The 26,464-nt window shown below is 38.6% G+C and overlaps 3 protein-coding genes across 4 annotated transcripts in view; all 3 read left to right on the forward strand.

The window, feature by feature from the left end:
- Window positions 1–10,188, forward strand: part of tmtc1 (transmembrane O-mannosyltransferase targeting cadherins 1) — a 41,461-nt gene extending 31,273 nt beyond the window's left edge. The window contains exons 10-20 of the mRNA XM_079622207.1: window positions 1,091–1,258; window positions 2,030–2,143; window positions 2,549–2,692; window positions 2,785–2,893; window positions 3,002–3,104; window positions 3,287–3,422; window positions 3,561–3,705; window positions 3,983–4,120; window positions 5,759–5,881; window positions 7,731–7,808; window positions 8,691–10,188. Coding sequence (XP_079478333.1) covers window positions 1,091–1,258; window positions 2,030–2,143; window positions 2,549–2,692; window positions 2,785–2,893; window positions 3,002–3,104; window positions 3,287–3,422; window positions 3,561–3,705; window positions 3,983–4,120; window positions 5,759–5,881; window positions 7,731–7,808; window positions 8,691–8,813 — 1,381 coding nt within the window. The 3' untranslated portion in view covers window positions 8,814–10,188. The remainder of the gene's footprint in view (window positions 1–1,090; window positions 1,259–2,029; window positions 2,144–2,548; window positions 2,693–2,784; window positions 2,894–3,001; window positions 3,105–3,286; window positions 3,423–3,560; window positions 3,706–3,982; window positions 4,121–5,758; window positions 5,882–7,730; window positions 7,809–8,690) is intronic.
- A 495-nt stretch (window positions 10,189–10,683) lies between these two features.
- Window positions 10,684–15,844, forward strand: ovch1 (ovochymase 1). 2 transcript variants are annotated; one of them, XM_079623759.1, is made up of 13 exons: window positions 10,684–11,075; window positions 11,170–11,238; window positions 12,624–12,810; window positions 12,891–12,966; window positions 13,071–13,260; window positions 13,338–13,477; window positions 14,112–14,265; window positions 14,351–14,389; window positions 14,481–14,700; window positions 14,762–14,916; window positions 15,005–15,109; window positions 15,385–15,521; window positions 15,671–15,814. In XM_079623759.1, the coding sequence occupies exons 1-13, from the start codon at window positions 11,015–11,017 to the stop codon at window positions 15,674–15,676; spliced, it is 1,539 nt and encodes a 512-aa protein (XP_079479885.1). In that variant the 5' UTR covers window positions 10,684–11,014; the 3' UTR covers window positions 15,677–15,814. The 2 variants fall into 2 exon arrangements, with proteins under 2 accessions (XP_079479885.1, XP_079479884.1); XM_079623758.1 differs by having other exon boundaries at window positions 10,796–11,075; window positions 15,616–15,844.
- Window positions 15,845–16,461: 617 nt separating this feature from the next.
- On the forward strand, window positions 16,462–26,391 carry lmf2b (lipase maturation factor 2b). The gene is made up of 14 exons (XM_079623270.1): window positions 16,462–16,756; window positions 19,626–19,879; window positions 20,029–20,057; window positions 21,002–21,195; window positions 21,552–21,733; window positions 21,829–21,979; window positions 22,208–22,342; window positions 22,989–23,094; window positions 23,487–23,583; window positions 23,999–24,172; window positions 24,313–24,481; window positions 24,565–24,676; window positions 24,918–25,026; window positions 25,150–26,391. The coding sequence occupies exons 1-14, from the start codon at window positions 16,663–16,665 to the stop codon at window positions 25,480–25,482; spliced, it is 2,139 nt and encodes a 712-aa protein (XP_079479396.1). The 5' UTR covers window positions 16,462–16,662; the 3' UTR covers window positions 25,483–26,391.
- Window positions 26,392–26,464: the final 73 nt, after the last annotated feature.

A 26,464-nucleotide genomic window follows, 5' to 3' on the forward strand; every position in this document is an offset into this window, starting at 1 on the left:
GTGAGGAGTGGGTGTTGACGGGGAAAGGGAGGTGTCTCCTTCCAAATATATATTTCCTGTGCAGCAAAGTAGAGAGACAAAGAAATGAAAATGAACCATGGAAAGATATTGGATCACACTTTAGATCAGGGTTCAGTTCTCAGGTAGTTGTTAGGTTTAGGTACTAGGATAACAGGCTTTATAAGTACTAATAGACAGCATATCCTAGTATTATGCATGCTGATAAGCAAAGTTAACAGTGAGAACTGGACCCTAAACTAAAGTGTTACCGAATCAGCCTCTTTCCTGTGGCTATACAGTTGAGGGTTTTGTCCTTCTCATGATTACCTTTAAATATGCACATGTGCTGGAGAGACTTTGGATGTGCTTTTGTGTTTGTATCTTGCTAGATAGTGAATATTACCAGGGTCTTACACAATAATTGGCAATATTCAGTGTTTGATAATAATACTGCAAAAGAATTGCATCAAATGTTAATAAAATGACGTGAAAAATTAAGTTATATTTTATAAAATGTTGTATTATATATTTTTTAATAAATTATTGTATTAAATATCTTATGTAATATGCAGAATAATCCATGCAAAATAATATTTGACTTAATTTTCTATGAATATGTTCATTAATTCATGGGAACTCATGTTATTTTAATAATTTCTTCCATGTGATTTTGTTGTGAAAAATTGCTCCTGCACAAATTTCTAGCGCAATTCATTTGTTCCCAGTTTTATTTTAACTATTCCCTTGCACACACATAACATTTCAAGGGTATCATACCATCCGTCATGAGAGTTTCACTGTCTGGCGCTAGGAAATAGTTCACATCTGCATGTGAAGTCTAAAGATTTTCCAGTTGGTTATCACCATCTTTATGTGTTTGAATTAGTTCTTTAGCTGTCTGAAAGAGAGAGAAAAATGCATTAGTTGCACCCATATGGCATTAAAATATGACACCCCCCCCCCCCCCCCCACACACACTACTTTCTACACTACATCACCTGTTATACACAAAGGCCTGTTTAAAATCGATGCAGTGTTTCTCACATTACAAAGCTCTTTCTATAATAACGCTCTCTGTGTGTGTGTCCAGTATGGGTTACTGTGTTCTGGTGGTGCACGGGCTGAACAGACTGTATTCAGTGGTCAGTCGGTGGGGAGCGGCCGCTTTAACTGTGTCCATGCTGGTTGTCCTCCTCCTCTTCTCCTGGAAGACCGTCCAACAGAATGAGATCTGGCTGTCCAGAGAAGCCCTGTTCAGGTGTGTTCATATTCAGTTCCTGCTGGAAGATCCACAATAAACCAGTTTAAGGTGATAGCGGGGTTTTGCAACACAATTACTGGTTTCTAGCTGGTTTAGTTGGATTATTACCCGTAGAGGACCTGGCTGAGCTATTAAGGCCCCGATATACTCAAGGCCAAGTTCCTTTCATTCTTCAAAAATAAGTTTGAACTACAGTACGTGAGCAGCGGTACACTGTTAGCGAACATGCCGACACCGCCCACGCTGCTGAGAGGGACGGTTAGGTGAATATGTAAATATGTGCTGCGTGCTTTCCTCCCAATAACAAAATAAACAGAAAACAGTGAGAAAACAGCAGTTAAGAAAGCATTTGATCATAGCAACGTGGATATGTTTGCACAAGCTCTGCAATTTTTCACTCCAGTCAAGTCACGTCATGTTTAATTATATACCACTTTATACAATAGATTGCTTTAAAGCAGCAGCTTTACAGTAATAAACATGAAAAACAGTGGAGACAACAAATTTAGCGGAAAGTTTGGCGCTTTGGCAAGCTGTTTCTCCCAAAACTGAACACCAGACGAATTTCGCTGTGGCTTAATTTTGTTCGAAATGCCGTCACACCAATTGATCTAGCGTGTAGTGTGCCTGGTCAGCCATCTAAACCAGCATAGATATTCGTAAAATTAGTTTTGCATTCTTTGGATTTTCCTCCTTAATAGTGAATGCGAAATGTTTTCCTTCTCTATGCCTTCTGGGTCCTGAACTATTTTCTTCCACCTCCGTCAGGTCTGGCATTCAGACTTTACCTCACAATGCTAAAGTTCATTACAACTATGCCAACTTCCTGAAGGACAGAGGGCGAAACCAAGAAGCCATTTACCACTATAAAACAGCACTCAGGTACTGTGCGTGTGCGTGTGCGCGTGCCCGTGTGTGTGGATGTAGGTATGAGAACATACAATAATAATAATGGTAACATTTTAGTTTAGGGTACAATTCTCACTATTTATAGTTGCTTATTAGCATGCATATTACTAGGATATATATTCAACATCCCTTAACCCTACACAATACCTAAACTTAACACTACTTCATTACTACTTCACTAACTATTAATTAGCAGTCATTTGTAGTTTACTGAGACAAAAGTCATGGTTAATAGTTGTGAATTGGACCCTTATCTAAAGTGTGACCATACTTTTTTTTTTTCAAAAGTTTATTTTTTATTTTTTTTTATATATATTTTTTTAATATTAGCGCTTTGATTGGAAATGTAAATCCTAATAACGTCCTCTGTTTGTGTAGACTGTACCCTCGACATGCCAGCGCTCTGAATAATCTGGGCACTCTGACTCATCAGGCTGAGGAGGCTGAGGTTTATTACAGGAGAGCGCTGGACATTAACCCTCAGCACAACAGAGCTCTCTTCAACCTGGGCAACCTTCTGAAGTAAACGCATATTACTTGTGTCCGCTGCTTTTGGTTTCAGACACAGTCTCTGTGTATATGAGGAAGAGGATGATGGTGATATTGTTTTCCAGGTCTCAGGGGAAGGAGGAAGAGGCGGAGAGGATGTTGAAGGAATCGATTCGGTTCGGTCCCCATTTCGCTGATGCGTACTCCAGCCTCGCTTCTCTATATGCTGACCAGGTCTTGCTCTCTCGATTCAGTTAATGACACGTACAAAGTGGTCTTTTCAGTTCTTGTTAGACATTTTTTCCAATTCCTTACTTTTTTTGTGTGTGTATGTGTGTGTAGGGACATTCAAAAGAAGCAAATGAAATTTACACCAAAGGTATTGAGAGCTGTCCCGACAGTTCTGACCTCCATAACAACTACGGTGTGTTCCTGGTGGACACGGGTAAGAAACTTTTTTCACTTTAAATGATTAAAACTACTATCTTTAAATGGTTGCATTGCTTAGATGATTGTTACTTGAGGGTGTTAGTGCCCCAAATCTCTAGTGATTAATAAATATATGTTATGTTTCACGCTTCATATCAACCACATTTTATACACCTACATATTGTCTGTCCCTTTTAGGTCATGGGGATCGGGCTTCCTTTCATTACCAGGAAGCGGTGCGTCTCAAGCCAGCTCACTATGTTGCCATGGTGAACCTGGGCCGTCTTCTTCGCTCGTCCAATGAAAATAAAGAGGCGGAGCTATGGTACAAAAGGTAAGATGAGATCAAATGAAACTGTATAGACTAAACTGTATCCAGTTTACACAACTGTAAACTAAATCACAGGCGCTGTGTGTGTGTGCGTCCGTGTGTGTGCGTCCGTGTGTGTGCGTGTGTGTGTGTCTCACACAGGGCCCTGCAAGTGGTTCGTAAAGTGGATATCCTGACCCCTCTTGGGGCTTTATACTACAACACGGGTAGATACGAGGAGGCACTGGAGGTATACAGAGAGGCAGTCACACTGCAGCCCGACAGCACTGATATCTGGCTCGCCCTGGTGAGATTACAGTGACTTTTTAGCTCAAAAAATGATTGTCCAGTTAGGTTGGATATTGTTATAACTGTCAGCGTCCTTGAAAATAGTTTGCTTGAAGAGTTTTAGAGCGTATAACGTCAGCTTAATTAAGCCTCCACAGAACCATCACTGTGATTCACATCACCGCCTAGAGAAACAAAGGCCGCAACCTTCTCGGGTTCCTTTCTGGCCGCTCTTTCATTCCCTCTTTCCTTTTTTTTAACTAGTTTTGTCTGTTCCCATCTCGTTGTCTCCACAGGCGCAGGTTTTAGCCATGGCGGGTCGTTCTACAGAGGCAGAGAAAATGACCCTGGGCATCATTTCAAAGACCAGCAACTGCATTGAATGTTTCCGCTTGTTGTCTGCCATCTACAGCAAACAAGGCAACCACACTGAGGTGTGTGTGTGTGTGTCTGTACTTGCCCTGTGCTAGAGCTGCACGGTTAATTCTCTGCAATCTCGATTCAAACACTGACGCGATCTTATTCCTATATGACAACGATTCACCTGTGTCTATTAAACCTTCGACAAAATCTTTTCAAATCTGCATCTGCGCTGCCGCTGACCCAGAGATAGCCGTTGTCATGTTTAGGTATGAAACAGCTTCACAAACAGCTTTTTTTAACCACACAGTTTAATTATTTCTGTTACAAATATTCAGATTATCACAGAAGTATTGTGATTTAAAGTTTATAGTTCAGATATAAACACTGATGTCTGCGGTAGCGATACAAATAGAGCAAATCCTTTTTGAATGTAACTTGGCGCTTCAAATAACAATTGTATCGATTACATCGTTAAGCCACTAGGTGGCGACAAGTGACTGTTCAAAATGTATGTGTCATTGAATCATTCATTCAAGAGATTCGTTCAAAAACGCTGATTCATCCAGTTTTGAAATAGGGCTGCGTTTAACTCCGCTTTTAGACATACACTCGCAAACTTCCCTAATCACTTCCCCTCGGGGAATCCCTGCCGCCATTTTGAAATGCGTTCAACTTCGTCAAGTGGACGAGGGAAGTTTATTTGGACAGACACTCGTCCCCTCAATTCTGACTGAGGGACTGAGTCTACTCAACATGTACACTTCAGGCAGATCCATAGACCACAATGCACCACGATTGTGACGTCACAGCAGATAACGCTGAATTCTCCCCACACCCCATACAACTAGTTATTTTGACATTTAACAGCATTTAATACTTGTAGCTACCTACACCTACCTAATACTTGTAAGCTGACTGTTTTTTGACACAGTTATAGTTAATTGTATTATCATTTTTGTTTGTATGTTTTAATTATTTAATATAAATGTATGAATATATAGTAATATTGGCATATATTTACATTTTTAACAGCCCAAGCATACATACAGACCTATAGAATGGTGTGTAAAATTCATAAGGAAAAAACCTGTAAATAATAAATCAGCTCAAGTGATCAAGGGCTTAGGGCGTTCAATTTAAACACATTGCAAGAGTTGCACCAGTAGTGCACGAAATGAAATGAAATGAACCAATTATTTTTTGAAATATTCATTCTAAGGAATTAAACATTTTTAAATAGACTGCAGCAAATAATATTTTGTCAGAACCTCTAGTAATCTACCTGTTACTTTATTTAGTTATCTGTTCAGAATCCTGGGAGTCGTTATCTCTATTTGAAAAAAAAATCGTGATTTTAATTTTATCCATATTCTTCCTAGTACGGAAACGGAAAAAATGTTCCCCTTAATTTGATGCTCTGTGAATCATTTCACGCAGGAGCTTCATTTTGCCTTCGGTCTAATTTCGTCGTTGAGGTCGGCAATTCAAAAGAACATTTTGTTGAATCTCAGTGAGGCGTCTGAGACTAGAACATTTTTGTGTGTCATTTCTTTTCATTACACATGCCTTTACTCATTACTTTATTACTTGAGTTTAGCAATCCTCCGCCTCAAAGAGAAATCTCAGCGCTCCTGTGAGCGCTCTTGCAGATGAAGAAGTTCAGCACTAGTATTGAGCTGAATGAGCGTGTGTGTGTGTGTGTGTTTCAGGCGCTGGATGCGTTGAAGACCGCACTGCAGCAGGAGCCGGCAGACCCTGTGGTGAAGGCTGAGCTGCACTTCTCCATGGGTAACCAGCTCCGAGAGATGAACGAGCTTGATCAAGCCTTCCAGGTAACTTCACCTGCAGCTGTCACTCTGAGAACAGCTCTTCAAATATTCCCTTTCAACACATTCTTGTTTACTAGTTTGCCTACAGACAGTTCACAGACCATTCGATGCATAAAACATTTTTACCTAAATGGAAAACTCTAATTTTACTGCCTGATTTTATACAAAATCCAAGTCAAGATTGTTTTATGAGTCCTCTGAGAAGCTTGAAACTTGAGGCATATTTTTTTTGTCTTTGAAATAAGCAATTTATACTGAAAATAACTTGAAAACGCATCTTCTATGATAATATAATATTTTTCATAAAGGAAGAAATACTTTGCATAAAGAAACAAAGCCTTTTAGGATCATAAATAATTCAATATATCATGACAATATATTCTCCATAGCTATTCTAATTACTGTATTGTCAAAGATAAAATTAAGAAGCATTATTTATTTGTATTGTTTTTTTGTTTTTTTCATATTTAATATGAAATAAAATATGAAAACGTCATTTTAAACAGGATATATTTACTTATGTTAAATTAAATGCTGAATTTTGGACACAATTTTCATCACTGCATTAAACATAAATGCACATAAATATACATAAATGCAATTCACATAGACAGTCACTTGATATTTCATCTTCTATGATGAGCGTGCTTTCCATTTATGAATTAAGATTCATTTAGATATTTTTGTGTGGCACAAAGTCAAAGAAATTTTCAAGATTTCGTTTTTTTGTCATTTTAGATATTTGTCATTGACCCATTTACAAGCGCTTCTGAGGAAGAACTAAATGCTGGATTTGCCAACATTTACCAGGTTCATGGCATAATTTTTTAAATAAGTATGAATTAGTAAAAAGTTTTACATTTTTAAATATATTTAAGAGTAATACTGATTGAGTGATATATTAAATATGACCAATATATTTGTGATCATTTTCGGGTGACATAAAAGTCAGCAATGAACATTGCTGTCATGATGAATATTGCAGTGATTCAATTATTATTATTATTTTTACCATTTGGCCACCATTCTGCTTTCATGAGACTTCCGATTATGAGAGTGTTAAAACAGAGATAATTTAATAGTGTGTTATTTAAATAGCAATAACAATCAACATGAAAGACTATAATTGGTTGTTTGACATGTCAATCAGGACACTTCCTGTCCAAGCCACGGTCATAATAAACTGCAGTATGAAACCAGAATGAAGTGTAAATGTGGAGTAACTGTGTTCTCTGCTGCTTGCTTCTTCTCTCACCTTCACACTGTTGTTGCCGGTGCCCTGATACTGTCACAGGAACATCAGCCGCATCCTTTCATCTCCAGATATAAACAGTCCAGACTTTGTCTCGTGCTGGAAGCTTTCTTCTTAACCTTGGGTTTTCTCGGCCTTAAAAGGACTTAAATTAAGTTTTTGGGCAGAATGTCTGGTTAACACAAGGACTGTTATGGTTTCATTCTTTGTTCCTGGACTCATTCCAGGTCTCCCGCTAATATTTGGCCTGCAGTTCCACGTTTATTTTGACCACAAAGGGACAGATGAGAACAGGCTGGTCTCAGATTCACATAATGCTGCTATCCAGTTCAAAGCTCGATTATAAAGGCTTAAACAAAAAGGCCTTTTGCGGTATTTCAACACCACATCTGCGGCAGAGCCAGACTGTTTAATTCACCTCCAGTGTTTTTTCTTTTCTTTTCTTGAATGGATCATGTTTCTTACACAGACCAAAACTGTTATAAAAGGATGAATGAATCTCGCCGGTGGTTTAATGCTGTTGTTGAATTCATTCATCATTGGCTACATATCATGTTTATACCATATATAATATTTCATGTGTTGATCTAATTTTTCCAGAGCTACAAGCTTGCTGTCGAGCTCAAACCTGACCAATCACAGGCCTGGATGAATATGGGCGGCATTCAGCATATCAAGGTATGTTGGCCGAGACTCGAGGTCTGATGAAAACTGATAAGAAATGTCACCACAAAAACCAAAAGGAAAAATATATTTTACATAAACAAAGAAATTGTTTGCATTAAGAAAATGAAGCCTTTGGTTAGGACCATAAATAATTCTGATATAATTTTTTAGAATAATTGTTTCCCAGTAACTTATTAGAAAATTCGTATTAGTATTACTGTAATGTAAAGAATCAGTTATGATATATTATTAAAATATATAAATATGAATAAAAACTATAGTTAATAGAATAGATATATTCTATTATAATTAATAATACAAATTAAATATGCAAAAAATAAAATAATTATAACAATAATTAAAAGTTAAACATTAAATATATATATATATATATAATTATTGTTAGATAAATATATGCAGTGCATATAGTCAGAAATGGTGGTATAAAAGGTAAGAATATTTGTTATTGTTATCGTGTGCGTGCGTGTGTGTGTGTGTAAACAACATTGTATAAAATTGGTTTTATTTTACATTAAACAATTCTAAATAGATGTACTTGATACAAAACTGCATAAAATAATTAGACTTCTTTCACTTAATTATATCTTATATATCTTTTTTTTTTCTTTTTTTAAGCATAAAAATAATGCTAATATTACAGCTTAGTCACATTGCACTAACCATAAAAAACAATAACAAGAGTGCATACAATGATAATGAGAGATTTTTTTTAAAGTAATAATTTTGAGGGAAATGTGCTTAATAAAGAAAAGGCACAAAATCGTAATGCTCCCTAATATTTAAAAAAAATATAGGTTTTTAGTTTTTTTTATCCTTTTGATTAGGTGAATATGACCTGGATATTTCCTCATGAGACTCTTGTCTGTGTTTTAGGGAGACTATGCAGCAGCACGAATGTACTACCAAAGAGCTCTTCTCCTCTCACCCAGCTCCAAACTGCTGAAGGAAAATCTGGCCAAGCTGGACAGACTAGAGAAAAAACTACAAGGGGCCTAGAGGAACAGCGAGACCTGAACCATCGGCCAAATGACGGAGGACGTAGTAACCAAGAGACAGAAGGGTGGAGAGAGGGAGCGGACGAAGACTCAGGAGATGATTCATGACTGCTTCCTTCCCCTCCAGAGTTTACAGAGGATTGAAATAATCCACAAGACTGACTTTTTGTAGCCTCTGCATCCAGAGCTGGAGCACACAGATAGCTTTGACCTCAGCAACAACACATTTCAGAAGTTATCATCATTATTCCCGTCTCCACAACCACTCAACGACTGCTGTAAAGTGCTCAGACCGGCTCAAACTGAGCGTGTGTTCTTGTTTTATTCCTCCCCGTCAGGCGTGGAAGCAGAGGTGCCATCTCTGAGACTGAGAGGGATTTATTCGGATGTGGAGCCGTTCCGCTCGACCGCAGCGGCTCCGTTCTGCTTCCATGATTTCCACACCTCGGAAAGCGTTTCCAACAAATGCTGCAAGTTTTCAAATATGACTGGGCATCGACTGTGTTCCATGAACACGGCAGATCTGATTTTGTGATTGAAATGAAGGACAAATAAATGACAGGGTCTTTTATCGTGTGCTTTAATTTGATCTTTTATCTTGTACATGCATCAATATCGTGGAATGTATCTTTGACTAAAGGCGTTTTGACCTGTGCAGTGAATTACATATCATATTTTTCTCCTCATAAGCTATAATACCTGAAGTCTCTTTGAATTGGAATTGCGAATATGATACATAACGGCGTATCCTTGAACTGGGTCACCGTGACAGTTAATGGATTGGAGTCATATTTTCGCTGGCCAGAGTTTGTCATGCAGTACTCTTGATTACACCGTAATCTTTGCACTTACGTTTCGTTGCCATAGGAACTGTTATCAAGAACATTTCTTGAACTGAGCAGCAGCCGTGCTAAACATGTCATAGCAGAAACCAATGTGAAGTAATGTATGATTATTTAATAAATATTATCCAATACTTGTTTGGAGGTGTTGACATTTCTCTGGATGGGCAAGTATGTGTGCAACCGCTTTTTATCAAAATCCCAGGCCAGGAGTTAAAATACCCAAACCAACCGTTGCATTGGATTCTGTAATTGTGTTTACATCCCACTGTTTTAACATAACCATTAAAATGCACACAAAGCTGACAGATCAGATATAGAAACAGATTTAGCAACACTTTCTCCTGCTACTGAATTTGCAATATGATGCAAGATTCTCATTTGATTTCATCTAACCTAACAATATTTTTTATCACAGACGTTGGTACATGAATGAATGCTGCATTATCTTGAACAAGACAAACTGCATTTTCATATACCCTTTGGTACAAATCTAAATATTTTATCAGCGTTCCGAAACATTTGACAATGCACAAAAAAAAAATGTATGGTTTAAATAAGGATTTTATTTACATTTCATATTTATATTATACAATATATATAAAACCATAAGGTACGACGTTTTTATGGTGTTTATATATATATATATATATATATATATATAATGTATATTCACTGTATGTGTGTAGATGAATATATACACACACAGTCTAGATGCACACACATATAATACATAAATATAATAATATACACAGACAAATATTGTATAAATAAACATGTATGTTATATGTGATTAATCATTATTAATCGAGTTGACAGCACTAATATATACAGTATACTGTTTTGCATATATATTAATGATGCAGTCTGCTTGAATGATAAGATAATCATATGGTAGGCTTCTCTTTATGAAATACTTTTCTTTGTCAAACAATTGAAATTAGTAATAAAAAAAAAACATTATTAGGGGTCGTTAATTATGATTAAATAAAACATTTAAAACCCTGGAGTGACTCTAGCCAGAACAATGATGCAGATTGGTGTAGACACTGAATTTTAATTTCTGTATGTATTCTCGACAGTAATTGGTCTTTTTATATTTTATAACAATAGATTTTTTCACAAGGATGGAAAATCTGTCGTGCAAAGCATCTCTAATGCGTGTGGTTCTCGTGCTCGCGCTCGAATCTCTGCTGACCTCTAGTGGTGAACTTCTGAACTACTCCACACTCGGTTAATTAAGCGCTGATTGCGCCTCACAGCTGTCACAGGGATTATATTTGCTTTGCGCGTTGTTTTTTAGCTGTAAAGTCTTTTGTATTACGTTTCTCCGGTCATTTTTAATTACAGATTTGTGAACATGTGTAAAAAGTATTTATTTATTTTAATACTCTCTCTTAATTGGACTAAGGCTGACCCTGGTGAGCGGATCTTGATCATGGTTTGGTAGCTTTGTAAAATTTTAATGATGTGGTTTATGTGATTTATTTCAATCATCGTAATATTTCTTTCAAGATGCAGAAAAGAATCCCAATGCGAGTGCTTCAGCTGAGACAAACTGCATCTTTGGCAAGGGATGTAATGGTGAGACCGAGTTCTTAATGCTGCCTTCATCAAGTTTATTTGTATTAGGCATAACACCTTTCACAGTAGGCCTAGGCTACATAATTATTGTTTTAAATAAAAAGCGTGTTTTGATGTTACAATTTAGGGAGTATTCTGCAATCAGTAGCCTAATGATCTAACAATTTTTGGTTCTTAGAACGTTCTTTTTTAAGGTTTGTTTTTGGTTAGCCAGGAACGTTTTCTAAATAAAAATAGAACGTTAGTTTTTGGTTTGGAGAACGTTGCCTTTAATGTTATTCTAACGTTCTAAAAAATAATCATCCTGCAACGTGCTGGGGACGTTATTTTATGGTGCAAAATAATAACCTAAAAAGAACGCTCTGTATGTTATGTAAAAAATAACATGCAACGTTATGGGAATGCTATTTTATGGTTAAAATTAAACCTAAAAAGAACGTTTCCTTAACGTTATTATTTAGCTACTGGAAATGAGAACCAAATACTAACATTAGGAGAACATTCTTTGTTTGCTGGGATCCAGCTATAATAGCCCTAAATGTTATTATAGTTAATGTCATGTATTCAAAAGCAGACACAACGACGTGTTGGGCAGCAATTACAAATTAATGGTTGTAATATGGTTACAGATAATATTGAAAAGTTTTCCATTTCAATCGTTAATCTTCTGGCATATGCGAAGGTTGAACCAACTCAGGGTAAGGAGTTGCACTTCCCCTTTAAAAACATTTAAATAGATGTCCTTAGTTTCAAGTTAGCTACACATCCCAGCATAAACGCTCCCGATAAAATATTTATTAAAGCTTCCATACTGTTCATTTTAACAGAAAAGACAGCATGGGCTACTGTTTGCGGGATTTGGCATAGCAGAAAGTGTGCAAAGAGCCCTTCCTTTAGAATCAGTAAAAATCTGTCACTCATCTTAGTTCATTGCAATCTCACAAAGTTCTGTTCTGTCTCTTGTTTACATAATTGTTTGTTATAATGGGGATTTGCAAGCATGCAGAACTCTGAATCCACTCACTAAACGCCTCTGATTGGCCATTGCGTTCAAGAAATCAACAGATATGTTTGTGATTGGCTACACTGCTCAATGCTGCAAAAACACTTTGTAAAAAGAAACCTTTGACGTTCTCCAGAGCCAAACACAGATACGAACCGGATCGTTTGCCAAACATTTTTACTACGGAGAAAAGCTGCTCATAAACTGCTGATCAGTTTTCTTTTCCTTCTAAAAAAAGCAATAAGCAGACAAAGCAACGGTTTGAGTGAGAAAATGCAACGCTAGTCTCAAGTCTGTGGCCAACCTTGCCCAGCTTTACACACGCTCCTCCAATGTATGCTGGATTGCTCGCAAATATGATTCCTTGCACCATGTTTTTCAGACCAGGCTGGCATACGCACCTTCATCCCAGAGCAGGATGAGGAGGAGAGTCGGATCATTGGTGGGCATGAGGCCTGGGCACATTCATGGCCTTGGCAAGTGTCCCTGCTGTACTCTGACATGCCAGCCTGCGGGGGTGCCATCCTCGACCTGTGGTGGGTCATCACCGCCAGCCACTGCTTCAAACGGTGAGCACATCAGTAGTCTAACCCTCCGACTGACTGAGGGCAGTCTGTGTGCCTAAACCCAAATTCCTGTTTGTGAGCAGTTATAAAAAGGCGTCAATGTGGAACGCAGTGGTTGGAATGCACGATTTGGAGAATGCGAATGAATCCTGTCATCAAGTAAGTGTCTGCGTGTATATTTACATCTCACTGACTTATTATGTGATCTTTAGTGTATTATCATTGATTTTTGCTGTTTGAACTCTTGTGTGTTTTATTTAAAGACTGTAACGGTGGAAAAAATCATCTCCCACAAGGACTACAACCAAAAGACAAATGAGAATGACATTGCCCTAGTGAAACTGCGGAGTCCACTGCTGTTCGATGAGTGTGTGAGACCTGTTGGCATCGTGAACAAGGAGTTGAGTCCTCTGGAAAACTGCACTGTCACGGGCTGGGGTGCCATCAGAGAGAGTACGGCGCTATTGAACCATGTGCTGTTAAACCTGTGTAAAAGTGCTGGTTATGTGATGCTGTTTGTCTCTTTATAGATGGTCCCCGTGCCTCCAGACTTCAAGAGGTCAATGTTACTGTTTTTGATCCACAGACATGTAGCAATTTTTATGGAGGGAAAATGTATGAGTTTATGATGTGTGCCGGGGCGGTTGCTGGTGGAATGGATGCATGTCAGGTAAACATTTGCAATTTAGCTTTGATTCTTTCTGACACACACCACAAGAGGAACTTTTTTTTTTCTTGGTCTTCATGTGGTCTCAATTGGTTAATTTATTCAACAACAAAAAAATTATTCGAAAAATATGTATCTAAATTATTGGTTTAATGCAAATCTTTGAAAAGAAAAACATACAAGTAATTTAGCATAATCATAATTTATAATATAATATTAATATCTCATATTTTATGTATGTGTGTGTAGAAATGTATGTATATATTTTTAAAAAATTTAAGCTAATGCTAAAATAATTGTCAGGTAAACATTTGCATTTTTTTTTATGGTTACCAGAAGGGTATGTTTGATTTATATAATATATATATATATATATAAATCATATCCATATATGTATATATAAAACAAAATCAATGCCATGTGGTGTGACAAACATGCAGGAGAACATCACACAGATGGTATATTGTTAATATTAAATTAAGTCATATTAATTAAAAAAACATAATGTTAATCATCAATTGTATATCGCAAACCAATTGACTTTTATGACGAGGCAATGTTAGTTTAGGTTGTAGAATAATTTCCTTCATTGTGGACACTTTAGTTTGACGCATGTGTGCGGTGGATGTCTGTTCAGGGCGACTCTGGCGGTCCCCTGTCGTGTTTCACAGGCGAGAGGTACGAGCTTGCCGGGGTGGTCAGCTGGGGGGTCGGGTGTGGTCGGGCACAAAGACCAGGGGTCTACACCATGCTGTCCCACTACAAGCAATGGATCGATTCTTCAATGCATGGTATGAACTTTCAGATTCCAGTGATCCAGGTGCATATCAGAGGCTGATCTAAAACTGTGGCTTATTTTCCTCTTGTATCATATAGGTGACCTCGTTTCTGTTGACTCTGGAGCAGATTCAACTGGTAATACTCTTTTCATGCTCTTTGTATCAGTCCTGTACCTTTTCAATTGCTTTATTCCTCATTCATGTCCATTTCCATGTTATGGCTTCAGCCCAGTGTGGTCAGTCCAAGATGGGTCCCTGCCAGCTGCCCAGTGGCTTGGCACAGGTGGTGTCCGCTGAGGATGGCACATTCAAGGTGGAGAACATAAGTGAGGCGTGCCCAAACTCCTGGCCATGGCACGTCAGCCTGCAGAACCACGACACGCATTACTGCAGCGGCGTCCTCGTTCACCCGCGCTGGGTGCTGGCGCCACGCCACTGCTTCGCCAAGTAAGACATGGGTTCGATCATCTGTTGTTCCTCAGTGGTGTTCTGACCGTTTGTCCCACAGGGCTGGAGATGTTGTGATCTTGGGAGCTCATGACCTCAACTTCATGTCGGGTCAGACTGCAGCTGTGGAAAGCGTGCAGAGTTTGGCTCACGACGGCACATTCCCACCAGTGTCCGATCTCTCCATGATCCGCTTGTCTGTCCCAGCTCGAATAGGTATAGGATCATATGACCCTTATCAGTGTTTTTCATGAGATCCTGATCCACAGTCAAAGTTGTACAGGTTAACGTGTGCTCCATCCAGGGTCGATGATATTTCCTGTGTGCTTGACGGATAAAGATGATGACATGGTGAATGAAGACAACTCGTCTTGTGTGACAACTGGTTGGGGGACAAGAAAATCTACATGTGAGTCAACTGGTTTACTGACGGTTTGAGATTAAAATCAACATGAAATGGCATTCACAATGATTTATTGGAGTAACATGCATTGTTACATCATGCACAAGACCAAAATCAAGTAAATTAGATGAATCATGTTGACTTTACATCAGATAATGGTGTATTTTATAAAGGAATAAAAGGAAACCCCACAATTTTCTGTGTTTTATCCATTGCTACTTTGTATCTGGTTCCTCAAGCACATTTCTGGGGAGTAGTGACGTTTTCTCTTCTCATAATAGTGGATCTGCACGCTGATATCATGCATATGGCCAGGGTTAAGTCTCTCTCTGAGAAAGCCTGTAAGACTGGCTGGGGTGACGGTTTCAGCATGAAATTCCTCCTGTGTACGGATGCAGCAGCTTCTACCTCCTGCTTGGTACAGTCTTATGATTATTTAATACAGATACAGTGTTGAAACTCCTATGATTCACATGCACATGTCTGGGTCACCTAAATTCTTTCTCTTATAGGGGGACTCGGGTGCACCCCTTATGTGTGCAAATAATGGCGTCTATTACCTTGTAGGATTAACAACAGGGGGTGGCAAGAAATGTGAACCTCAGAAACCAGCTGTGTTCACTCGAGTGTCTGCCCATCACTCGTGGATACAACATTTTATAAAAAATGCCTAATACCTTTAATAAAGCTTATTGAAATATTGTCCATCTCCTTGTCTGGCTCATTGTCTTGTTTTTTGGCAAATATTTTCTTTTATGATCATTTTGATCTATACACTAAAGAAAATGACCAATTTAAAATAATAAAGTCTTTGTTATTTTGAAGTTACATGAATCAAATTGCTAGGAAAGATTTGCTTCAATAATAGCAATTGATCATGTGACGCTTTGCTGAATGTACTAGTCTAAAATACACACTGTTGCCTTGTTCTGCTTTTAAAATGAAAACGTTCCACAAATTCATGCTAGTGAATGAATCGTTCATTTGAGTCGAATCTTTCAATGAATCAATTGAACCGGTTGATTAAAATTATTCGTTTTCCAATTTAAAATAGATTTACCGGTCCGAGCGGCTTTTTTTGTATGTTTTTTTTTTTTTGTTTGTATTGTATGTATAATGTTTAATACTCGTATTTATAAAAAATGTTGCTTGAATAAAAACAAAGCGGTAAACGAATCACACTCGCATTTTGGTTGTATTAACTCTCATTCTAAAAAGAGTTGGTTTAATAAACATTTCAGTTTCAGTAACTGTTCATTCATTTTAGTATGGTCAAAATGCAAACTATAGCTAGGTTCTAAATGACTTATGTGCTCCATGAATCTTTTGGAACGTTCAGAACGTTTCGTTTGAATCTCAGGGACCACGTGCTGTGATTACGTCATGACGTAAAAGAACTGAACGAACAGTTCAAAAGAATCGATTCGCGGTAGTGAGTCGGACTTCCCATCACTAATTCAAACTCCACCCCTGCTATTCCACTTCATTTTTCCAATGAGCATCAGCCCTCGAATCACCCGAAACAAAGTGACACCTCATCCCTGCAGCAAGCCGACAAGATGGGGGAAGTAAAAACGCCCAGACGAATGTTCTTGATCAGCATTGCACTTATATACGTGTGTGCTTTTTCATCCATCTACGTTCAAATACCAGGTAGGGAAGTTTGTCTTTTTTTGGAGGTGGATGTTAGGCGGTTATGGTGGATTTTGGGTGCGGCATTAATGAATGGTTGCGGATACTCTTGAACTTGATCTGTTGCGGAATGTCGGCGAAAACAAAACGGGATACATTTGGTTCATTCATTAGCGCTAACCGTTCGTTCTCTTGTCACGGGGGACCAGTTTCAGTTCAAACTTTTGAAGGACCTCGTGCACAAACCGCATCTCCATGCAGAACGACGCATTCTAGCTGATTTGTCTATTTTTAAACAGGATTTCAGAATTTCGAAACCGCTGGACACAATGCCCGTATGAATAAACCAGCATTGCTTCAGTTCCTCCACATGTGCTGATTTTAGGAACCCCGCCAGTTAGTGCTGAGTGCGCACTGTAGTGACCCGTCATCACTCCAGGGGCCTGTGAGCTTTTTGTCCCTAAAATGCTCTGTGCATATGCAATGTGTATGGCGTATTCATCATAAAGGCTCTTTTCCCCCCAACTGAAATCTATGGCATGTACCAAGACCTTTAAAAGTGTCAATAAGCTCCTATGATCCCATGCAACAGCAAAGTTCTTTTGAACAAGCTTTCATCTCTTTACCATTGTGACTCATGCTTTTGCAATGTATTACCAAGTGCAGTATTATGCAAGCCGTCTCTAATCTGCATCCATATAAGAGTTGGGTGTAATAATGCATTACCACAAAGTAAGTAATTACAGCAATTTCCCTTTAAAAAGTAAAGGGATTACTGTTTTTCTTTAGTGTATAGCTACTTCTGAATTAAATGCTGAGAGACGATAGAACAGTTCTATATAACAACAGTGGATTTAATGTAACCTTCTCCCTTTAAATACTTTGGTCAGTCCAAGAACACCATGCACTTTTATATTATTTATTTGAAAGAATTGAAAGAGCAGTTTCACGTCTATGTGTATTGTAGGATGTAGACTGCCAAATCTGGCCACCATCAGACTGTTTCCCACAGATAAGGGCAATCATATGCACTTCACAAGAGCTCTATTCCCATTTGATCAGAGTTGGGTTGTTGGTAAAACTCAACAAAAGGAGGCATGTTCACTGAGTTTCAGTTCTTTTTGAAAATATATTCTAGACAGGGCTAAACTCCAGGGCTGTGTTTTTTAGCAGCATGAGATTATTTTGTGGCAATGGTTTTACGATCTTCTGGGAAAAGCACATGATGGAATCTCCCCACATGGCAAGAGATCCTCAAGGCAGTGTGCCTGGAGGAGCCGCTTGAGGCAGAACTGGGTCTTCAAAGAGCATTAAAAGAGAAACCGTGAGTCATACGTTGGCATTGGCACAATACACGGCCTGTTCTCTAACTCAAACCAGCCTGCTATACGCGCACTCTTGCTGTGGCTTGGATGCCAAATTATGTGACCATGCAACTTTGCTCCTCTGCAAACCGCGATCCACCTTAAGAAAGACTTCAGTCACGTTAAAAACTATCTCCGTTTGTCAAAGTTTTGCAACAAAGTAGTATTTCCTGATCTCTCTTGGCTGAATGTCAGTCATTGTATTGTAACTAAGCAAGTTGCCTAAAGCAGTATTTTACAGTGCACCTGTTTGCATCCAGTTTAACACTACTGGAACATCTGGGGTGTCCGTGCTTGTTTTAAGGCATTAGTAACTCACAGGACAGGTTTGTGTTTTGCTCATTGTCATGGCAGTGTGTGCCTGTGTTGTTCTGTTGAATGAATGTTTACAGACTGCTTTATGCTTTGTGCTTTTACTACCACTGAGCAAACAAGCACAACATGCTGTATTATTGTGTGCAGAACATGTCGAGGGCAGTCTGTCACCACCAGCAATGTTTCTAATCAGCACAGTACCTGATGAAATATGACCTGTTTTTTTTTTCATATTTCCACCTTTTATACCTCACTCATCAATACATCGTTGAAGTCAATATGAAATGGCATTCACAACCTATTTTACTTCCTGAATTTGACACATTTCTCACATTATGGAAGTAAAATGGGCTGGGAATGTTTATTTTTCATTAATTCATTTTTAACAGGAGTATAGTTATATCAAAAAAATGTGTTTGCCTAAATATTTAATAATGATGTGCACAATTATAGTTATAATAAAATATAGTCCTTTTGACAATTCATTAAACTGTTAGTTCACCCACAAATATTTTTTTTTTAATTTACTCGCCCTCGTGTAGTTCCAAACCATAAGATTTGTTTATCTTCGAAACACAAATGAAGATCTTCGACAAATATAATCTGAGAGCTTTCTGTCCCTCCATTGACAGACTATGCAACGACCACTGTGACACTTCAGAAACTTCATAAAGAGATCGTAAAACTAATCCATATGAATTGAGCGGTTTAGTCCAAATTTTCTGAAGAGACTCGATTTCTTTACATGATGAACAGATTGAATTTTTATTTACATATAAACATTGATCAGTGTACATAAACAGAAGCTCAACTGAACCTGCTTGATGCATGAGAACAAACCTCAATGGTTCTTACAGAAGCTTACAATCACAAGCTTTACAATCTCACTGTCAATGGATGGAAAGAAAGTTCTCAGATGTCATTAAAATATCTTCATTTATGTTTTGAAGAAGCGGGAAAGTCTTACAGGTTTTGAACGACATGAGGGTAAGTAATTAATGACTTTTTTCATTTTTGGGCTCATTCATTTGTGAATCAGACTACATTGGTTATGTGTGAATGCCCTTCCGTCTATTTATTGAAAAGGAAAGTTGTCTCTTAGTCAGATTACGGTATTACGTTCTTTTGAGTAATGTTCACAGTTAAATCATGCACAGCAAGAGCGATCACATTGACATGAAGCATGCCTCTGTTTGTGTGTCTCTGGACAGGGTTGTTTGGAGATGAGGGTATTGTTCCTGTGCGCTTGCAGATGCCGAAAGTGCAGCGGCCCCTGCTGGAGCAGCTGGAGGCCTCCCCGTCCCTGCTGTGGTTGGGGCCGTCTCTGGGTCTGGGGCCCCAGCAGGCCCTGGAGCTCATCTGTCTGCTTGGAGTGGTGCTGAGCCTGGGTGCTGTGCTGCTAGGGCCCCTGAGAGACAGTCTGATCTACCTCTGCCTGTGGGCCCTTTACCTCTCACTGTATAATGTTAGTAAAGGCCTCCTGTCAGTGAACTAAAAGCTATTATTAAGTGCATACAACTATTGTGCACTGTGTCAGGTGCTTCTTTAAAAGGCTTTTGCGATTTGTGGCTTCTGTTGAACCATATTTAAAACATTCTATGTTTTGTTTTATAGGTTGGGGGAGACTTCCTCCGGTCTGAATGGTGAGTTTCTTAAGTTGTCGTCATATGACTTGCAGGTTGACCTTGTATGTATTGTAGGGCTGTCACTTTTTATTCGAATATGCATTCGCACATGACGTGAAATATCCGTAATCGAACTACAAATAAACTATCCGGTTTTTAAAGTGCCATGTGTAGCGCATTTTATTCGAAGAAGAGATATTCGAATGTATAGCTTGGTATTTGATATCTGTTTGAATTAGATTTTTCTCAAAAGTGACAGCCCTAATGTATTGTTTGGTATAACCGACACCGGCATAACTGCTTGTTATTTCTCCACTGCTGTTGAGGCTCATAATTGGGGCATTTGCAAGTCAGATTCTCTGCAGCAGAAAAATTGTTTATGAGAGGGAAAACTGGCCTCAAACATTACTGCATATTATGTGCTTGCCCATTAAATTTAATGTGATTGCAGTCCACTAAATGACTAATCCGTGGTTAGTGGACTGTGCTAACAAATTTGACAAAAATCGGACTCGTATTTGAAGAACCCTGACATATATAAGAACAAGAATATAGAGATTTGCTGGTGGGCTCTTTTCTTAAATAATAGTTCACTTAAAAAAATAAAATTCTGTAATTTACTCACCCTCAAGTTTTTTTCAAACCTCTATAAATGTCTGTCTTCTGCTGAACACAAAGGAAGATATTTTGAAGAATGTCGGTAAAGACAGTTGATGGACCCCATTGACTTCCATAGTAGGGAGGAAATACTATGAAAGTCAATGCAGTCCATCAATTGTTTGGTTACCGACATTCTTCAAAATATCTTCTATGTTCAGCTGAAGATAGAAACTAGATTGAAACAATTTGAGGGTGAGTAAACGATGACAGAACTTTCATTAAATTAACTTCCTTTAAGAAATGATATAAATCTAGTCATGTTTGTAAGTCTGTGTGACAGTTTCGTTGATATCGTCTCATAGGGATGTGCTGCTGTTGGAGGCTGGCTTTCTGGCTGTGCTTGTAGCTCCGCTGGGTTTGCTGCGCTGTGGCTCCTCTCACAAGTACCACGACTCTGTGACCTTTTGGTTGACCCGCTGGCTGTTCTTCCGGCTGACCTTCTGCACAGGTGCGAGTAAGCTGGCCAGTGGCGACCCTGCGTGGTACGGCCTGTCAGGTATATTGAATCATTTTTAACGTTATTCATTCTGTATTGGTTGAGATCAGTTAATTTGTGCTCATCATGCCGCCCACTCGTATTCATGAGGAGATCTTATGTCACTTTGCTTTAAATTAACTCTCCAAATGACCAAATTTGTTATATAAAAACAGCCATTGGTATATGGTTTTGAAAATCTAGTGACTTAAATACTTGAAAAAATTAAAAGGCTATGAATTAATGAATATTTGAATTTGCATGAAGCAATGATAAAAAATAGCCAAGAACTGTGAGGCAGACAGCGCATCTGTGTGGGACAAACTGACTCATCTGTAGATTACAGTGCTTTGAAAACTCGAGTATCTCTTTTGCAGCACTGAGTCATCATTTTGAGAACCAGATGAGTCCCACTCCTTTGGCCTGGTTGGTCCATCAGCTTCCTGATTGGTTGCTGAGATTAGGAGCAGTGGCTGTGTTGCAGTGCCAGATCACCATTCCTCTCATGACATTCTTTGCTCCCATTCGCCGCTTGAGACTGTTCAGCTTTTATGTTCAGGTTTGTTTTATATATATATATTTATATATATGTGTGTGTGTGTTCTGCTGCAAGTCTTTTTCCACTTATACCTCTTTTTATACCATTTCTGTCAGCTGTTTCTTCAGCTCTGCCACATCCTCACTGGTAACTGTGGCCTTCTGAATCTGCTGAGCATCGCCCTGAGCGTCTCGTTGCTGGATGACGAACACTTCAACTCCAGTGCTCTTCTGAAGAAGAAGAAGGGCCAGGAAAAAAAGGCCAGGGGTATGAGCTCATATCTCTAACTTCTGTTTTGTGCAGTCATATCTGGTGGGACAGTAGCAGAATTTGCACTAATGATCTGATTAAGGGGCTCATTAATGCAATCTCAGTAAAAATGCATCGAAGGAGTTGTTAATGAAATCTTTTTGTACTGCCTATATCAAACTAATGTTCAATGTCTGAAGAACACGCTTATGAGCTTTAATTTGAGTGTATGCCTGTGCTTTTCAGGCTGCACACAGACTTTTCTCTGTGTTTTGGCTGTGCTGGTTGAGTTGGCCGTCTACCTGTTCATCCTGATCAGTACAGTTATTCTCTTCAAGCTGCAGATTAACTGGGAAAACAAAACTCTGTCATCCAAAACCAGTGAGTCTTCAAGTGTGAATATATATAAAACTGATTTGCAAAAATGTATCTGATGCTTCCTTTTAGTTTGGTAACAGACTTATAAATATGTGAATACAAACTGGGAATTGAATTTTTTTGTAAAATGTTAGGATGAATATCATGGAGATATGTTCAGGTTTGATACATTTACACCAAAATCAGAAGCGAATATGGTATATTTTTCATAAATAAAATGTTTTCATTGACATTTTCATGTGGAGGGGAAATTTTTTTTTTTATTATTTATTCAAATTTATTTTGTATTACATTAGTGAGAATAAGGAAAGGTTTTAGTGAGAACATGCAACAAATATATATTTTCTTTATTTATGGAACTGGTGTACAAAACTTTTTTGTGAAAGGTTTTTGTTCCGAGATTGCTACTGTGCTAAATAATAGCAATACAATTTTCTGTATGCAATATTATAGTTTTTCTTTTGATCATGGGGTGAAATATCATGTTTTGGCACAGTTTGTGAGAATCACCCATTAACCTGCCTTGCCATGAACTGATTTGTTGTTTTCAAGGATGTTTTGTGATATGAAACTTATTCTGCCATGTCAACAAGGTAAAATATCACTAACAGATGCATCAGTTAATCTATTCATTGGTGCTTTCTTTCAGATTTCTCTCAAATGGAATTTGATGAATTTCTGAAGTATTTTCAGGGCCCCACTCTCTGGGTTGGCGTGCTGTCGTTCACCTGGGAAGCGGTGGCCGCCATGCTAATGTAAGACCCGTCCGTCAGGAATGCTTATGAGAATCTGATTATTTTTCATGTGTGTGTGGTCCTGGTAAACCATACATTGTGGGGACAAAATGAATGCTAGGGATGGCAATGGCAGAAATCTTTGGTCTTGTGTGGACATTTTTGGTCAACATGAGGGAAACGGTTAATAAATCATACTATAAAAACGCAGGTTTTCTGAGATGGGTAGGTTTAGGGGACTGAATAATACAGTATAAAAATCATTGTCCATGGAATGTCCCCATAAAGCATGGAAAGCCAACGTGTGTTTTTGTTTAAAAAGTAAAGATTGAGAATTCCAGCTCGTAATTTTGCCAAAGTCCATTGTTACAGGAGGCAAGCCAAAAAAATCTCGCATCTGTTTCCTTTGTCAGGTGTGTGTGTACACGAGGCTTGGTCAGCAAAGTGTGGTCCCTCATCCAGTGGGCTGTCATCACGGCGGCTGCTGTGGCCATCTTTGCCCTCAGTGTGGTGAGCTACATGTCCTACATATGCAACGTAACAACTGATGTGCGATTTATGTGATTTAGGAGGTTTTGCGTCTCATCCAATCATATTGATAATGCTATGCATAACTGTTCTGAGTCTCAAATGCTACATAGTTGTACTAGTGACTTTGCATTTGTTAAATTGTTTGCATTTCCTGTAAATAAGAACCTATATTATATTGTATATATAATTTGTTTCCTTTTAATTGCTCCATTTATTACACAAGCAATACAGTGCCCTCTGCTGTCCATAACCATAAATTCAATTATTGTCTTTGACTATAGGGGGACTCAGAGTCAGAAAGATTAAGCAGCGCTGTTATACACTGAACTGGTGCAATTTATCATTTTTACCTGCCTTTGTATGCAAGTACATGTGTGTTGGTGTTTCCTCTCAGGTTCCATACACCGCAATGGCAGGCATGTCAGTATTACCAGAAGTGCGAGAGGCGTACAGCGTCGTAGAGAGGTACCAGCTGGTCGGTGCATACGGGATTCAGCACAGAATAATCTCCACTGAGGGCAGGCCTGAGATCATTTTAGAGGGCAGCTATGATGGCCTAACATGGACGGTGAGAAAGACATACAACAACAATCCAAATCTTTTTTACTCTTGAGTAATGACCCAGGCAGCCATTGTTTCCATGAAGTATTCATTCAACGGAAAGGTTAAAGTTTATCCTCAGTGGACTGTATTCTTATCCTGTTGCAGGAGATGAACCCCATGTATAAACCAGGAAATGTGAACACCGCCCCACCCATAGTAGGACCTTACCAGCCGCGGCTGGAGTGGCTGATGTGGCAGGCGGCTCAAGAGGGGAGCGATCAAAGCCCCTGGTTTACAGGCCTCATACAGCGCCTCCTACAGGGCAAACCAGAGGGTGAGCGACCATAGCAGGGGTCACTGTACTTAGCCTACATTTGAGACTTATTTGAGTTGTTAACCTGTTTTTCTTTCCTGTAGTGGTTAGTCTGCTTCAGGTAGATGAAGCGCAGTACCCCTTCAGTCAGAAACCACCAGCCCTAATCAAAGCCAAGCTTTACAACTACCACTTCACAGACCCTGCCAAAGACAAGTGAGCTCCTTTCCATTTAACACCCATTCACATTTAGATGTTGCGCATAATTATATTGTGGTTTCAGATTTAGTGCTAGATTTTGTGAAAATATTTTTTGTAAATGAAGAGAATAATTTAACTCTGCATTGTTCCATAGTAATTTTCTGGGGAGAAATGGAAATAATAATAAACATTTATAAAGCCGCATACCCGCCTGAAGCCGCTCAGGTTTACTGTACTTTTGTTTGTTGTTTTGAAGGACCCATATGCAGGCTTGGTGGAGGCGGAAGTACAAAGAGGAATTTTTTCCCGTTGTGACCCTTGGTGATCTGGCGTTTGAGAAACTGCTAGAGGAGTCTGGATTAAAGGTAAAGTATAAGACAAGCATGAATCGTTCACAGTAATATATGTGCATTGGGAAAGCAAATGGATTAAGTTGTGATTTCACGTTGACTACAAATGAACGCTGAAACATGTTTGTTTGCGTGCAGGAGAAATTCCCAAAACAGCCCAGCTCAGACACACCTGTATCCCAAATCCTGAGCCACATCCGGGGCCACGTCAAAGGCCTCTCGGGGTCCCTGGTGCTTTCAACACTGTTAGCTACTTTGGTTGGCATTTTCCTCATCAAAGCAGTCTTTTCCTGGGCTTCAGGAGGCAAAAAACCCAGACCAGCTGCAGCTGATCACAAAACTAAGAAACCCAGAGAGCCCTCTGAGGCCGCGGAGAAAAGCCACGCGGCTTCTCTGTCCACCCGGGGCGGCAAGAAGGACTCTGAAGAAAGAAAGGTGGATTCAGAAAAGAGCCCCCGCAAGAGGAAATGAGCTCTTGCTGTCACTTTGTGCCTTCATGTTTGGCCAGATGCAATGACAAATGATTCTTTCTCAGGTGTAATTTTTTTTTTTTTTTTAAGGATCGAGTCTTTTGATTTCCTTCCTGTCACTCACCTCAGATTTGTTTACCACTACACCATTTTATCTCTGTGTCAAAACCACTCAAATGTCAAATGCACAGTACACATGGTAATTGGCTTTGAACATTAACCGAGTCCATTTTTAAGCCGTCACCTACACCTTTCTTTATACACCGTGGACGTCCCAAAGATTACAACAAAAGCACAATGCAACTTTTTCATGCCATGTTACTCATTAAATGGTTGTTAATAAATATTGTTCTTTAGTTGTTTTTCTAATCTTTAATGAATGTTGTTCAGCTACTAAAACAACATCCAAAAAATGTATTTCACCTTAAAAATGTAATGTTGAAAAGGTGCCCCTTTATAATGACATGGTGGAATGTTTCTTGGACGAGATATTTAATTTTAAACGTCACTCTATATTGTTTCTCAAGTAAAGGATGTACCCGTTCTGTCAAAACTTAATCCACCTGTCAATCATACATTTCATAGTTTAAAAATTGCAAACCAGTTGTCAGTCAGCACTAGATGGCAGTGTACACATCATCACTGCACACTTGGGTTTGTTGACTGTTAATGGAGTGAAATTTACTTCAAATACTAAAAATACACAACCTAGGCAGGATTTTAAATGAAACAATGGATCATATCTAATTGTTTAAGTGTGAGGCCAAATGTTTCATTATTATTTAGCAGAGTATGCAGTTAGAATAAAAAAAGTTTCAGTATGTTGACATTAAAGCATTATGGACCAATATCTAATGTTTTAAAGTTAACATAGAAACTATTTGAACAATGATTTGAATTCTATTAAACCATTATTAATATTATATATAAATTATTCATTAAATAATATTATTTAATGAATCATTTATATATAATATTAATAA

This window comes from Phoxinus phoxinus, assembly GCF_949152265.1.
Source record: "Phoxinus phoxinus genome assembly, chromosome: 9".
In the NCBI taxonomy this organism is placed as follows: domain Eukaryota; kingdom Metazoa; phylum Chordata; class Actinopteri; order Cypriniformes; family Leuciscidae; genus Phoxinus; species Phoxinus phoxinus.